The 13,330-nt window shown below is 53.0% G+C and overlaps 2 protein-coding genes across 4 annotated transcripts in view; one reads left to right on the top strand and one right to left on the bottom strand.

Moving 5' to 3' along the window:
* The window catches only part of LOC129398078 (histidine-rich glycoprotein-like), a 40,069-nt gene that overhangs the window by 2,074 nt on the left and 24,665 nt on the right, over positions 1-13,330 (bottom strand). The window contains exons 3-4 of one of the 2 annotated variants that reach the window (XM_063605554.1): positions 3,637-3,938; positions 1,405-3,557 (exon numbers count right to left, since the gene is read on the bottom strand). The exons of the other annotated variant lie outside the window; for it this stretch is intronic. Coding sequence (XP_063461624.1) covers positions 1,502-3,097 — 1,596 coding nt within the window. The 5' untranslated portion in view covers positions 3,098-3,557; positions 3,637-3,938 and the 3' untranslated portion in view covers positions 1,405-1,501. Of the gene's footprint in view, positions 1-1,404; positions 3,558-3,636; positions 3,939-13,330 lie in introns of those variants that run through there. 2 annotated transcript variants of the gene reach the window in all.
* THBS2 (thrombospondin 2) overlaps positions 1-13,330 on the top strand; it is a 39,540-nt gene that overhangs the window by 15,786 nt on the left and 10,424 nt on the right. For both annotated transcript variants that reach the window (XM_055114360.2, XM_055114361.2), the window contains 9 exons: positions 588-758; positions 1,036-1,212; positions 3,690-3,863; positions 6,049-6,176; positions 6,250-6,402; positions 6,843-7,061; positions 9,380-9,487; positions 10,857-11,016; positions 12,837-12,955. In XM_055114360.2, the coding sequence (XP_054970335.2) occupies positions 588-758; positions 1,036-1,212; positions 3,690-3,863; positions 6,049-6,176; positions 6,250-6,402; positions 6,843-7,061; positions 9,380-9,487; positions 10,857-11,016; positions 12,837-12,955 (1,409 nt within the window). The remainder of the gene's footprint in view (positions 1-587; positions 759-1,035; positions 1,213-3,689; positions 3,864-6,048; positions 6,177-6,249; positions 6,403-6,842; positions 7,062-9,379; positions 9,488-10,856; positions 11,017-12,836; positions 12,956-13,330) is intronic.

Genomic DNA, 13,330 nt, shown 5'->3' with positions numbered 1-13,330 from the left:
TCACGGGAATGATTTCTTGCGTCAGGTTACTCTTTCCCCCCATTTAGCGGCTGTGATTACCTATGAAGAATTTCTTTACAGGGAATCTCCTTTTTATTAGCTTGTTTCAGTTTACTTGGAAATAAGTGACCTGTAATTTTCACCAATAATTGAAATGTTTCACTACATTATGTAAATCAGTGAACAGAGGTTAAATGGAAATACGTTACATCTTTGTAACTTTAATGAAACCTCATGTAGAAAAATTCAACACTGTCTTTGGCAAGCTATTTTATAAAATCGATTAAAAGACTTTCCTGGACACACATGGATTTAGCTCCCCTCAGCACCCTAACAGTAGACCCAGAAAGGCGTTTTTGCTCTTCTCTTGAAAGGCAGTCCCTGAACTCCTGTGCAGGTCACAAACTTGGGTCCCACGGAGCCACGGCCCAGCCACTGGGATGTCCACCTGCCCCAGCCAGGCAGTGGCCCCTCAGATTCCTGGATGCGTGAACTGTGGCCCCACGCCAGCTGCCCTGTGCCTGTTCTATTCTGTGGCACGTCTGTGAGGCAGGGCCTGATGCCACTGTGTTTGCTTCCTCTGGCAGCGGTGGACGGTGAGGAGGGCTGGTCTCCGTGGGCAGAGTGGACCCAGTGCTCTGTGACGTGTGGCTCTGGGACCCAGCAGAGAGGCCGGTCCTGTGACGTCACCAGCAACACCTGCTTGGGGCCCTCCATCCAGACACGGGCTTGCAGTCTGAGCAAGTGTGACACCCGCAGTGAGTGTCGGGCAGGTGACACCCGCGTGCCTGTGGGGGTGGGGCCGCGTTTCTCCCAGTCATCGGGACCTTTGCAAGATTCTAGCTGCCCTCACGAGGTGCTGGGCCTTTGCAAGGATTCTAGCCAGGTGAGGCTTTTTCTCCCAGCTGATGGGAGGGGTTCTCCTTCCCTCTCCTCAGCAGCTGTGAGATGCTCCTCGGTTAATAAGGCACACCGCTTACAGGCAAATACCCCTCTAGGCGGCACAGCCTGATCTCTCTCTGCTTCTTGTGTTAGTCCGGCAGGACGGCGGCTGGAGCCACTGGTCACCTTGGTCTTCATGCTCTGTGACCTGTGGAGTTGGCAATATCACACGCATCCGTCTCTGCAACTCCCCAGTGCCCCAGATGGGGGGCAAGAATTGCAAAGGGAGTGGCCGGGAGACCAAAGCCTGCCAGGGCGCCCCATGCCCAAGTAAGTACGGTGAAGGCGGGGCCCTGGGTGGGCGGGCTCGCAGGCAGCTCACAGTGAGCAGCCACAGCTGGAGCCGGGATCCGGGGTGTCAGGGCCTGTTCCAGCCCAGCCCAGCCCCAGCCGAGCAGCAAAGGGGGCTGCCATCCCGGGCCTGGCTCGGTAATGAACCCATCCTTTGTGATTAATTCTGCTCACCTGTGCTCAGCGCAAACCTCTGAGATAGCCCCGTTTCATTCCGGTTCAGGACAGACTGTAATTAAAGGAAGAATGAGCCAGCACTGCAGCTCTGTCATGGGAGTGAATGTGGATGGGGGAGTGAGTGGGGATGGGGAGTGAGTGTGGATGGAGTGAGTGTGGATGGGGAATGAGTGTGGATGGGGAGTGAGTGTAGATGGTGTTTATGGGGGAATGAGTGTGGATGGGGAGTGAGTGTGGATGGGAAGTGAGTGTGGATGGTGTTTATGGGGGAATGAGTGTGGATGGGGAGTGAGTGTGGATGGGAAGTGAGTGTGGATAGAGTGAGTGTGGATGGGGAATGAGTGTGGATGGGGAGTGAGTGTAGATGGGAGTGAATGTGGATGGGGAGTGAGTGTGGATGGGGAGTGAGTGTGGATGGGGAGTGAGTGTGGATGGGGAGTGAGTATAGATGGGAGTGAATGTGGATGAGGAGTGAGTGTGGATGGTGTTTATGGGGCAATGAGTGTGGATGGGGAATGACTGTGGATGGGGAGTGAGTGTGGATGGTGTTTATGGGGGAATGAGTGTGGATGGGGAGTGAGTGTGGATGGGAGTGAGTGTGGATGGTGAGTGTGGATGGGGAGTGAGTGTGGATGGGGAGTGAGTGTGGATGGTGGAGGGAGAGTGTGGATGGTGGAGGGAGAGTGTGGATGGGGGAGTGAGTGTGGATGGGGGAGTGAGTGTGGATGGGAATGAGTGTGGATGGGGAGTGAGTATAGATGGGAGTGAATGTGGATGGGGAGTGAGTGTGGATGGGGAGTGAGTGTGGATGGTGTTTATGGGGCAATGAGTGTGGATGGGGAATGAGTGTGGATGGGGAGTGAGTGTGGATGGGGGAGTGAATGTGGATGGGAATGAGTGTGGATGGGGAGTGAGTATAGATGGGAGTGAATGTGGATGGGGAGTGAGTGTGGATGGGGAGTGAGTGTGGATGGTGTTTATGGGGCAATGAGTGTGGATGGGGAATGACTGTGGATGGGGAGTGAGTGTGGATGGTGTTTATGGGGGAATGAGTGTGGATGGGGAGTGAGTGTGGATGGGAGTGAGTGTGGATGGTGAGTGTGGATGGGGAGTGAGTGTGGATGGGGAGTGAGTGTGGATGGTGGAGGGAGAGTGTGGATGGTGGAGGGAGAGTGTGGATGGGGGAGTGAGTGTGGATGGGGGAGTGAGTGTGGATGGGGGAGTGAGTGTGGATGGGGAGTGAGTTTGGACCGAGTAGTGAGTGTGGACAGAGGGAGAGTGTGGATGGGGGAGGGAGAGTGTGGATGGGGGAGTGAGTGTGGATGGGGGAGTGAGTGTGGATGGGGGAGTGAGTGTGGATGGGGGTAAGTGTGGATGGAAGTGAGTGAGTGTGGATGGAGTGAGTGTGGATGGGGAGGGAGTGTGAATGGGGGAGTGAGTTGTATGGGCAGTGAGTGTGGATGGGCAGTGAGTGTGGACTGAGTGAGTGTGGATGGGCAGTGAGTGTGGACGGGGAGTGAGTTTGGACTGAGTAGTGAGCGTGGACAGAGGATGCCGCAAATGCACAGAACTGTGTCTCTCTGAAATAGCCTTTCCCTGCGTCTGTGCAGACTAGGGTGTGAGTTACAGAGCACTTGGCCCAAAGCATCAAGGGCTTCCCCAGGGAGGCCTGGCTCGGGAAGTGCATGGATGTGCTGAGAAAAAGAGGGTGTGCAGGGATTGCCTTCAGCTGTGCTCACGCCTCATGGGAACTGCCTGTGAGGACATTCGGTGTCATACCAGGCTTCTGAGTTGAGGCCACCCTCCATGGCAGAGGGACAGCTTGGCGAGGAGCTCTGAGCTTCTCGGTGTAAATGGTGGTGTGGGGCCAGGCACGGTGGCTCATGCCTGTAATCCCAGCACTGTGGGAGGCTGGGGCAGGAGGACTGCTTGAGGCCAGGAGTTTGAGAGCAGCCTGGGCAACATAGCGAGACCCTCTCTATTAAAAAAATTCTTTTATTAAAAAGAAGAGGTGGTATGATTTGTCTTCTGGAGGCCAAGAGATCGCAGCAAAGCCATTGGAAACACTGTCATCTGCGTCACTCCCGGAATCCACCATTGCAGCAGGCGTAGTGGTGCAATCACGCTCTGACCTGTAGTCAGCCAACCTGGGGAGAAACCAGTTTGTGGGGCTGTGTAGGGAACACCACGTCCCACCTGCTCTTCCCTCTCACTCAGCCAACTCACGTTCTCCACCCCGGGTCTTGCTCTGAGCTTCCCCCGGTTGGCTTTCCCCGCAGTCGATGGCCGCTGGAGCCCCTGGTCCCCGTGGTCGGCCTGCACTGTCACCTGTGCCGGTGGGATCCGGGAGCGCACCCGGGTCTGCAACAGCCCTGAGCCTCAGTACGGAGGGAAGGCCTGCGTGGGGGATGTGCAGGAGCGTCAGATGTGCAACAAGAGGAGCTGCCCTGTGGGTGAGTGAGGGGTGGAAGCGGGGGCACTGAAACCCGGGCTTCCATTCTGATGAAAAGCACAAACGCTTTGGGAAACTAGATGAAAAACACAGAAAAGAAAAATCAATTTTAGTTGCACACGCAAAGATAACTACTTTTAACATCTGTGTTTCAGTCCTCCTGTATTTCTAATGTAAAAACAAAAAAGATGCCAGGTGGCGTGGCCTGTGGAATGTGGGTAGTTGTGTGGCGTGGAATGTGGTGTGTGGGTAATTGTGTGGTGTGGCCTGTGGAATGTGGGTAGTTGTGTGGCGTGGCCTGTGGAATGTGGGCTGTTGTGTGGTGTGGTATGTGGTGTGTGGGTAGTTGTGTGGCATGGAATGTGGAGTGTGGGTAGTTGTGTGGTGTGGCCTGTGGAATGTAGGTAGTTGTGTGGTGTGGAATGTGGTGTGTGGGTAGTTGTGTGGCGTGGCCTGTGGAATGTGGGTAGTTGTGTGGTGTGGAATGTGGTGTGTGGGTAATTGTGTGGTGTGGCCTGTGGAATGTGGGTAGTTGTGTGGCGTGGCCTGTGGAATGTGGGCAGTTGTGTGGTGTGGTATGTGGTGTGTGGGTAGTTGTGTGGCGTGGAATGTGGAGTGTGGGTAGTTGTGTGGTGTGGCCTGTGGAATGTGGGTAGTTGTGTGGTGTGGAATGTGGTGTACGGGTAGTTGTGTGGTGTGGCCTGTGGAATGTGGGTAGTTGTGTGGTGTGGAATGTGGTGTGTGCGTAGTTGTGTGGTGTGGCCTGTGGCATGTGGGTAGTTGTGTGGCTGGGAACATAGCATGTAGATAGTTGTGTGGTATGGAACACAGTGTGTGGGTACTTGCATGGTGTGGAATGTGGCACATGGATAGTTGTGTGGTGTGGCCTGTGGCATGTGGGTAGTTGTGTGGCTGGGAACATAGCATGTAGATAGTTGTGTGGTATGGAACATGGTGTGTGGGTAGTTGCATGGTGTGGACTGTGGCATCTGGGTGGTTGTGTGGTGTGGACTGTGGCATCTGGGTGGTTGTGTGGTCTGGAATATGTAGTTAGTTGTGTAGTGTGAAACGTGGCATGTGAGTAGCCGTGTGTTGTGAAACATGGTGTGTAGGTAGTTGTGCAGTGTGGAACATGGTGCATGGGCAGCGGTATGGTGTGAAATGTGACACATGGTAGTTGTGTGGTCTGGAACGTGGCGTGTAGGTAGTAGTGTGGTGTGTCACCTTGCATGTAGTTATGTGTTGTAGAAGGTGGTGCGTGGGCAGTTGTATGGTCTGGAACATGGTACATGGGTAGTTGTGTGGTCTAGAATGTGGCATGTAGGTAGTTGTCTGGTATAGCACCTGACATGTGGGCAGTTGTGTGTTGTGGAAGGTGGTGCGTGGGCAGTTGTGTGGTCTGGAATGTGGCACATGGTAGTTGTGTGGTCTGGAACATGGTGTGTAGGTAGTTGTGTAGTGTGGAAGGTGGCGAGTGGGTAGTTGTGTGGTCTGGAACATAGCACATAGGTAGTTGTGTGGTGTGGCACCTGGGGTGTAGTTGTGTGTTGTGGAAGGTGGTGCGTGGGCAGCTGTGTGGTCTGGAACATGGCATGTAGGTATTTGTGTGGTGTGGAAAGTGACGCATGGGTAGTTGTGTGGTCTGGAACGTGGTGCATACGTAGTTGTGCAGTGTGGCACCTGGGGTGTAGTTGTGTGTTGTGGAAGGTGGTGCATGGGCAGTTGTGTGGTCTGGAAGGTGGCACGTGGTAGTTGTATGGTCTGGAACATGGTGTGTAGGTAGTTGTGTAGTGTGGAAGGTGGCACGTGGGTAGTTGTGTGATCCGGAATGTGGCGCGTAGGTAGGTTTGTGGTGTGGCACCTGGCATGTAGTTGTGTGTTGTGGAACCTGGTGCGTAGGCAGTTGTGTGTTGTGGAAGGTGGCGTGTGGGTAGTTGTGTGGTGTGGCCCGTGGCGTGTAGTCATAATGTGCACGTGCTTCTGCAACCCGCTGCACTGTGTCCACCTGAGCAATGCGATCTTGGAGATGATGCCTCTTGATGATCATCCAGAATCACACCAGAGTGTTCCTGACTACACAATTCGATGACAAAGACATCCCAGAGTGTTTGACAGCCCACAGGGCGGGCTTCCTTCTGTGCTGCGCAGGGCGCGTGGTGAACTCTGCTCCGCCTTCTCCCACCCAGATGGCTGTTTATCCAACCCCTGCTTCCCGGGAGCCCAGTGCAGCAGCTTCCCCGATGGGTCCTGGTCATGCGGCTCCTGCCCTGTGGGCTTCTTGGGCAATGGCACCCACTGTGAGGACCTGGACGAGGTGGGTGACCCCGCCCTGGGCTGTGGGCGCCCTGAGGTCGGGAGCGGCCTCTCATGTCTGCTTGTCCCCGCAGTGTGCCCTGGTCCCCGACATCTGCTTCTCCACCAGCAAGATGCCTCGCTGTGTCAACACTCAGCCCGGCTTCCACTGCCTGCCCTGCCCGCCCCGATACAGAGGGAACCAGCCCGTCGGGGTCGGCCTGGACGCAGCCAAGACGGAAAAGCAAGTACGCAAGGCCGGCCTTCCTTGTGTGTTGCGAGCGGCTTTGGAAAAATCAGATGAGCTCAGAAAAGCAGCAGGAGGAAGGAGAGGAAGGGGTGGCGTGGCCCGGGAGAGGCATGGGAGGGGCTGGCCCGGGGAAGCTGAGCACCTGCTCGGCTGGGCCGCCGCTCTCAGCGCGGGGTGCGGGGCTGCGTGCTCAGCCGGGCCTGTGAGGGTCAGGCCGCCACCTCTCAGCTGTTAGCGGCAGCCGAGGCTCAGAAACGATGGCTGAGTCACTCACGGAGCCTCAGGAACGAACAGCACCTCAAGTGCGTGTCCAGAAAGCCCTTCCCACTTCAGGACTTGGGTCCGCTTGGGACCGGACCTGCTGGGGCCTGCGGTGCCTCGACGCCTCCGGAGCCGTCGTCCTGCCTGTCGCTAACCACGCAGCCCTTCTCCCCGTAGGTGTGTGAGCCCGAAAACCCATGCAAGGACAAGACACACAACTGCCACAAGCACGCGGAGTGCATCTACCTGGGCCACTTCAGCGACCCCATGTACAAGTGCGAGTGCCAGACAGGCTACGCGGGCGACGGGCTCATCTGCGGGGAGGACTCGGACCTGGACGGCTGGCCCAACCTCAATCTGGTCTGCGCCACCAACGCCACCTACCACTGCATCAAGGTGAGGCGCGGGGCTCGCAGGGCACACGGGGCCACGGCGGTCAGCCCTCCTCCTGGCGCCGGGGACGCCACGCGGACGGGGGGCGGGGGGAGCACAGGGAATTGGGAAGCAACGGCACATTTGGAAGGAGGGTCTCTCAGGCCTCTTGCCTGATCACCAGGTTGAATGCATCCCCCCTGGTCCCCTTTCTGGAGGTCCTTAGTAGACACAGCCACACTCTGGCGCCGCCCACTGCTGGGCACAGAGAACCTCACGCACGTCGGCCCATATTTGCAATTGCGCGCATCGTTAACGCCTGAAACTGAGCAGAGGGAGGACGCCGGCTCCACGCTCGGCTCCAGGCTGTGCAGAGGCCATTGTGTCTCAGGCAGGTCTGGCCAGGCTATGTCACTTGGAAAGAGTTAGGACGTGGTTTTCTTCCCAAAGCCCAAGCGTGTTGCAGTATAAGGAGCTGCTCAGCTGGAAGAAGGAGCTCCTTCGGGGCCCATCCCAGGCTGGACCGCTTTCCTGTGGCCGCTGGAACGAACACCACGGCCCGGGAGGCTCACAACAACAGGAATCTGTTATCTCACAGCTCTGGAGGCCTGAAACACAACGTCAAGGTGCTAGCGGGGCCGTGCTCCCTCTGCTTCTCCCAGCTTCTCTGGCTCAGGCGTCGCTGGGCTTCTGGCGCTGGTGGCTGCATGGCCCTGACCTCTGGTCGGCTTCACACCACTTTCTCCAGTGCCTTTCTCTCCCGAAACTTCCTCTGCCTCTCTTTGATAAGAACACCTGTGGTTGTATTTAGGGCCCACCCAGATAATCCAGGATGAGCCTCACTGTTCAAGGTCCTTGACCTAATTCCACTTGTTACCATATAAGATGAAATTCACTTCAGTCATATCAAGTGACATCCCCGGGCGCCAGACACTAGGACGCGGACATCCATCGTGGGGACCGCCACTCAGTCCACCGCACAGGGTGCCCCAAAATGTTTTAGTGCAGTTTTATGCCTTAAGAAGGTCAGACATGGAAATGCCACAAACTGACACAAAATATCATTTGAAAATATAAATATATTCATTTATTTAATATTTAATCATTCTTGCGAATTTTGTGTTAATTTTCTCTGTCGGTCCCTCTTGATTAAAGATGGCAAATACTCACTGAAACAAAATATGAGTATGTTTTAAAATCAATGAGGCACTGATCCCAACCTATGTTACACCCCTTGGCTACCCAGCCTACCCTTCTTGAAGCCCCTGATTTCAGAAGGTCAGCTGCAGCTGAGTCCGTGCTGCTAGAAGATATCCTGATTATTCTTTCCATCATTGTGGAATTTTAGATGGAAATTTAATAACTTCGAAAATGGTATATAATTTGCAAAGTTATATGTATATATACACATACACAAAAGGATTTAAAAGTGAGACTTGACAAGGGACCCCTGTGCCCGTTCCCATATTAACCCGACACACAGGTGCTGGATCCTCCCCATTGCCAGGGGCCCCCGTCTGGGATCCGTGTCCTCCATGACAAGCAACATGCTCTCCTTTCTTAATCTGTAAGTGCTGAAACTCTGGGCTCCAGCACAAGACCCCAGGTTCTGTCTTCTGATTCAACGAGTGATATGCTTTGAGCCACGGGGATGACACACCCTTGGGGCTCTTGTACTGAAACTGAAACGGACGCGCTACTCTCTACCTTTTCCTGGATTTCCAATTCCCTCAAGTTGTTAGTGTCTGCACAGCTCAGCTTTAAATTATGGTATAGTTGGACTGAAATGAAAGGAGTTTTTTACCCAATTACATGCATTACCCACTCACCGTGAAAAGCTGAGTTAGCAGATAATTTCAAGTTCTCACCCTGGTTTCTGAACATATCACATACATATTTGAAAGACTCTTTTCTTTGAGATTTTTTGACTGGTGAGGGTTAAACGTTTATAAGCTTTGGCATTTTGATTTATGAGCTGAAGTCTGTGGGAAGGAAAGCACCACTAAAGCCTCTTTTCTCTCCCGTGTTCTCTCAGAGCAATACCTTGTCATTCTCTTCTTGTTTCTGCAGTTGTTTGGCAACCTCACTGGGATTCTGGGCTCCGAACACAAGTTTCTTTTGTCTCCCTCGTGAGTAGTGGTGACATAATTTCCAGGGCAGGAGTTGAGAAGAAATTCATGCGCCTCTGGCCTCCTGGCTCCTCTCTGAGCTCCCACTTGAGATCGAGGACAGATGGGGCACGCTTCCTTCCTCGGCGCCATGCTGGTTTCATTTCACCTGCATTCCTGAAAGAGGCACTTTCCTAAATGTTTTTCCAAGTATTCTTCCTTCTCTAATTGCAGGATAACTGCCCCCATCTGCCAAATTCTGGGCAGGAAGACTTTGACAAGGACGGGATTGGCGATGCCTGTGATGATGATGATGACAATGACGGTGTGACCGATGAGAAGGTAGGAGCAGCTTGTGCCGCGCACCTGCCCTGGGTTCCAGGAGCAGCGAGGTCCACAGGAGGCCACTTTATACCAAACAGCCCTTGTCAACGTAACTGCCGTTGTCCTGCAAGCGTTTGTGCATAGGCAGTTCCCAAAGGTCACTATAAAGACAGTCCTTTGCAAAAGCGGATTTTACCTCAGTGCATGGGGCTGCCCAGGGTGTGCTGCCGGAAATGTTTTGAATAATTTTTTCTATTTTAACTGCAAAAAAATAGCAGACCTCCTCTCCTTCTGCTGAGGAGCCAGTGATGGGCAAGGCTGACACCACCATGAGTGATAGACTTGCCTTTATGGCAACATTTAAAATATTACCATTTTTCTAAGAAAATTGCTGCAAACACAAATGGTTTAATGTATTTGTACACAAAACAGCTCTAGCAGGAATAGATCAAGATTTTACTCACTGCTTTTTTACATCTGACTTTGATGGGAGACATTGACTCACTAATCCATTCATTTATTTGATATTTACATATCTCTCCTCACCATGAAGTGTATGATATACCATTTTTGCCTTAGCAATCTACAAATTTTCAACAAAAGACAGATGCATAAATAATGATAAAATGATTTGATATTGAAAAAGTGTTTGGCGAGGGCTCTCTTTTTTTTTTTTGGTCACCCAGGCTGGAGTGCAATGGCATGATCTTGGCTCACTGCAATCTCCACCTTCTGGGTTCAAGCGATTCTCTTGCCTCAGTCTCCTGAGTAACTGGCATTACAGGCGCACACCACCACGCCTGGCTCATTTTTGTATTTTTAGGAGAGATGGGTTTTCACCATATTGGCCAGGCTGGTCTCGAACTCCTGACCTCAGGTGACCCGCCTGCCTTGGCCTCCCAAAGTGCTGGGATTAATGGTGTGAGCCACTGTGCCCGGGCCTAACTGGCTTTTTAAAGTGCTGGGATTAAAGGTGTGAGCCCCCACGCATGGCTGGGATTAAAGGTGTGAGCCACTGTGCCCGGCCCTAATTGGCTTTTTAAAGCACTGGGATTAAAGGTGTGAGCCACTGTGCCCAGCCCTGGTCTTGAACTCCTGACCTCAGGTGATCCGCCCGCCTCAGCCTCCCACAGTGCTGGGATTAAAGGTGTGAGCCTCCGTGCCCCGCCCTAACTGGCTTTTTGAAGTGCTGGGATTACAGGTGTGAGCCACAGTGCCCAGCTGTGATTAAAGGTGTGAGTCACCGTCCAGCCCTAACTGGCTTTTGTGTTTGTTTGATTTCTATATTGATTTTCATCAACCTTGAGTACATAACTTATAAGTGCTAAACGGCCCGACACACATTCCTATGATCTTCGTTAAAGTCTTCCCTTTCTTGGTTTTCCAGGACAACTGCCAGCTCCTCTTCAATCCCCGCCAGGCTGACTATGACAAGGATGAGGTTGGGGACCGCTGTGACAACTGCCCTTACGTGCACAACCCTGCCCAGATCGACACAGACAACAATGGAGAGGGTGACGCCTGCTCCGTGGACATTGATGGGGACGGTGGGTGCTTCTGCTCCTTCCCACGCGTGCACTTTTTTTTTTTTGAGATGGAGTTTCACTATTGTTGCCCAGGGCAGTAGCACCATCTTGGCTCACTGCGATCTCCACCTTCTGGGTTCAAGTGAGTCTCCTGCTTCAGCCTCCTGAGTAGCTGGGATCACAGGTGCACACCACCACGCCTAGCTAATTTTGTATTTTAAGTAGAGACGAGGTTTCACCATGTTGGCCAGGCTGGTCTCAAGCTCCTGACCTCAAGTGATCCGCCTGCCTTGGCCTCCCAAAGTGCTGGGATTACAGGCGTGAGCCACTGCGCCCGGCCCAATGCATGCATTTTAAGGGTCGCAATTGGAGGCATTGGCAAGTTTCATGTTTTATTCTGAATTTTGATAAGCTCCTTTCATTTTTACACTACTATAAGATTAAATGATTCATTCAGTTATTCCCATAGGGGCCCATGCTTATTCTGCCTTGCCTTTTCCTGAGGGTCAGGGGACACCGGCCACAGGACCGCCCTAGAGAAAGCTATGCATTTGGTATCCTCCTCTCTCTGACCCCAGCCTTGCAGTCCTGGGCCTTGTGCTTCTTCATTGCATCTTTTCTAATGTTCACCCCTCATTCAAAAATTCCAAGAAGCCATTTCATGTTTTCATCAAACTGAGCTTCTAGGAGTTAGAATAACGTGGGTGTATTGTGGTTACCTCTGCCACTGATCCCGGTTGCTGCTTTATCCGGAGAGTTCGCTGGCCTTGGTAAGCCAGCTCTGCAACCCAGTGCCACCATCACCGCATGGCCGTCCCTTCTCTTGGGGTGCCTGGAGACCAGGCGAGTGCTTCTGTAGAACCAGCAAGAGCTGGGGGCAGGCTCGCGTCCACGCTGGAGCTCGGCCCCAGCTCCTCCACACTGCGCCTCGTGGGGTCCTCTTCCCAGCCCGGCGCCAGCCACCCCCCTTCTGAGCCGCCCCAACCTGCTGTTCTGTCTCACAGCGGGTTTCTCAGTCTGATCTTTTCCAATGATTTCTGCCTCCACCCTCGCCTCGTTTTCCGGGAATGTGGTGGGTTGCTGTCTGAGGGCTCGTGGTGGCCAGGGGGCTCCTCGGCTCCCCATCCAGGATGGCATCTGTGATGTGCTGGATGCAGATCTCAAGCTCCAGTCCCTTCCATTTTTATTTTTTAGGTGCTCCTTACTTCCCTTCTCCAGACCTCACCTGACCAAAGCAAGGCGAGCGTCTCAGCTCAGTTCTGGCTCTTCCTGTGGACTTGCTGCCGTGTAACATTTTGCTCTGTCATTTGTGACACTGTCACTGATGGTATTGTTTAGTTCAGTGCTAGTTTATATTTTTGTAACTTCAGTATCAATGCAACTCATCACTTTCAGATTTCTTAAAATAAGATATGACATCTAAAAACCCTGCCACTCTCTGCCATTGTTTTTTTCCTACTCATGTGCATGGATGATAAACTCCTGGGAACTCAACACATACTTTCCAAGTGGGTATTAGGGAGAAATAAGCAATTTAGCAAGCTCAGATTTACATGGCGACAGCACATTCAACTACCCCTCCTGCAACATTACCCAGAAATCTCCAAAAGTTGGTTCTATTTCAAATGAAAGGTATTTGAACTGTAATGAAATATGTCATATGTTCTTCTAAAATCTAATAGTCTTTATATTTTACTATATTCTTAGGCGTCTTTTTATTATAATTAAATAGAAGTGTGGCTGTAAGCAATTTCATGTGATAGGAAAAACAATGTGCTTTTTCTAAACTCACCTGTCCTTCTGGTTGGTTTTTGTTTTCTTCCCCCTTTAAACACCTACAGATGTCTTCAATGAACGAGACAATTGTCCCTACGTCTACAACACTGACCAGAGGGACACGGATGGTGACGGTGTGGGGGATCACTGTGACAACTGCCCCCTGGTGCACAACCCTGACCAGGTGAGGGCAGCCGCAGACAGGCGGGGTTGGGGGTCCTCATCAGAGGGACGCGGGGACGGTGGCGGTGTGGGGGATCACTATGACAACTGCCCCTGGTGCACAACCCTGACCAGGTGAGGGCAGCCACAGGCAGGCGGGGTTGGGGGTCCTCATCAGAGGGACGCGGGGACGGTGGCGGTGTGGGGGATCACTGTGACAACTGCCCCTGGTGCACAACCCTGACCAGGTGAGGGCAGCCGCAGGCAGGCGGGGTTGGGGGTCCTCATCAGAGGGACGCGGGGACGGTGGCGGTGTGGGGGATCACTATGACAACTGCCCCTGGTGCACAACCCTGACCAGGTGAGGGCAGCCATGGGCAGGTGGGTCTCAGGTCCT

The sequence above is a fragment of the Pan paniscus genome, chromosome 5, assembly GCF_029289425.2.
Source record: "Pan paniscus chromosome 5, NHGRI_mPanPan1-v2.0_pri, whole genome shotgun sequence".
NCBI classification, from domain to species: Eukaryota; Metazoa; Chordata; class Mammalia; order Primates; family Hominidae; genus Pan; species Pan paniscus.
This window is presented reverse-complemented; position numbering and strand designations above follow the sequence as displayed.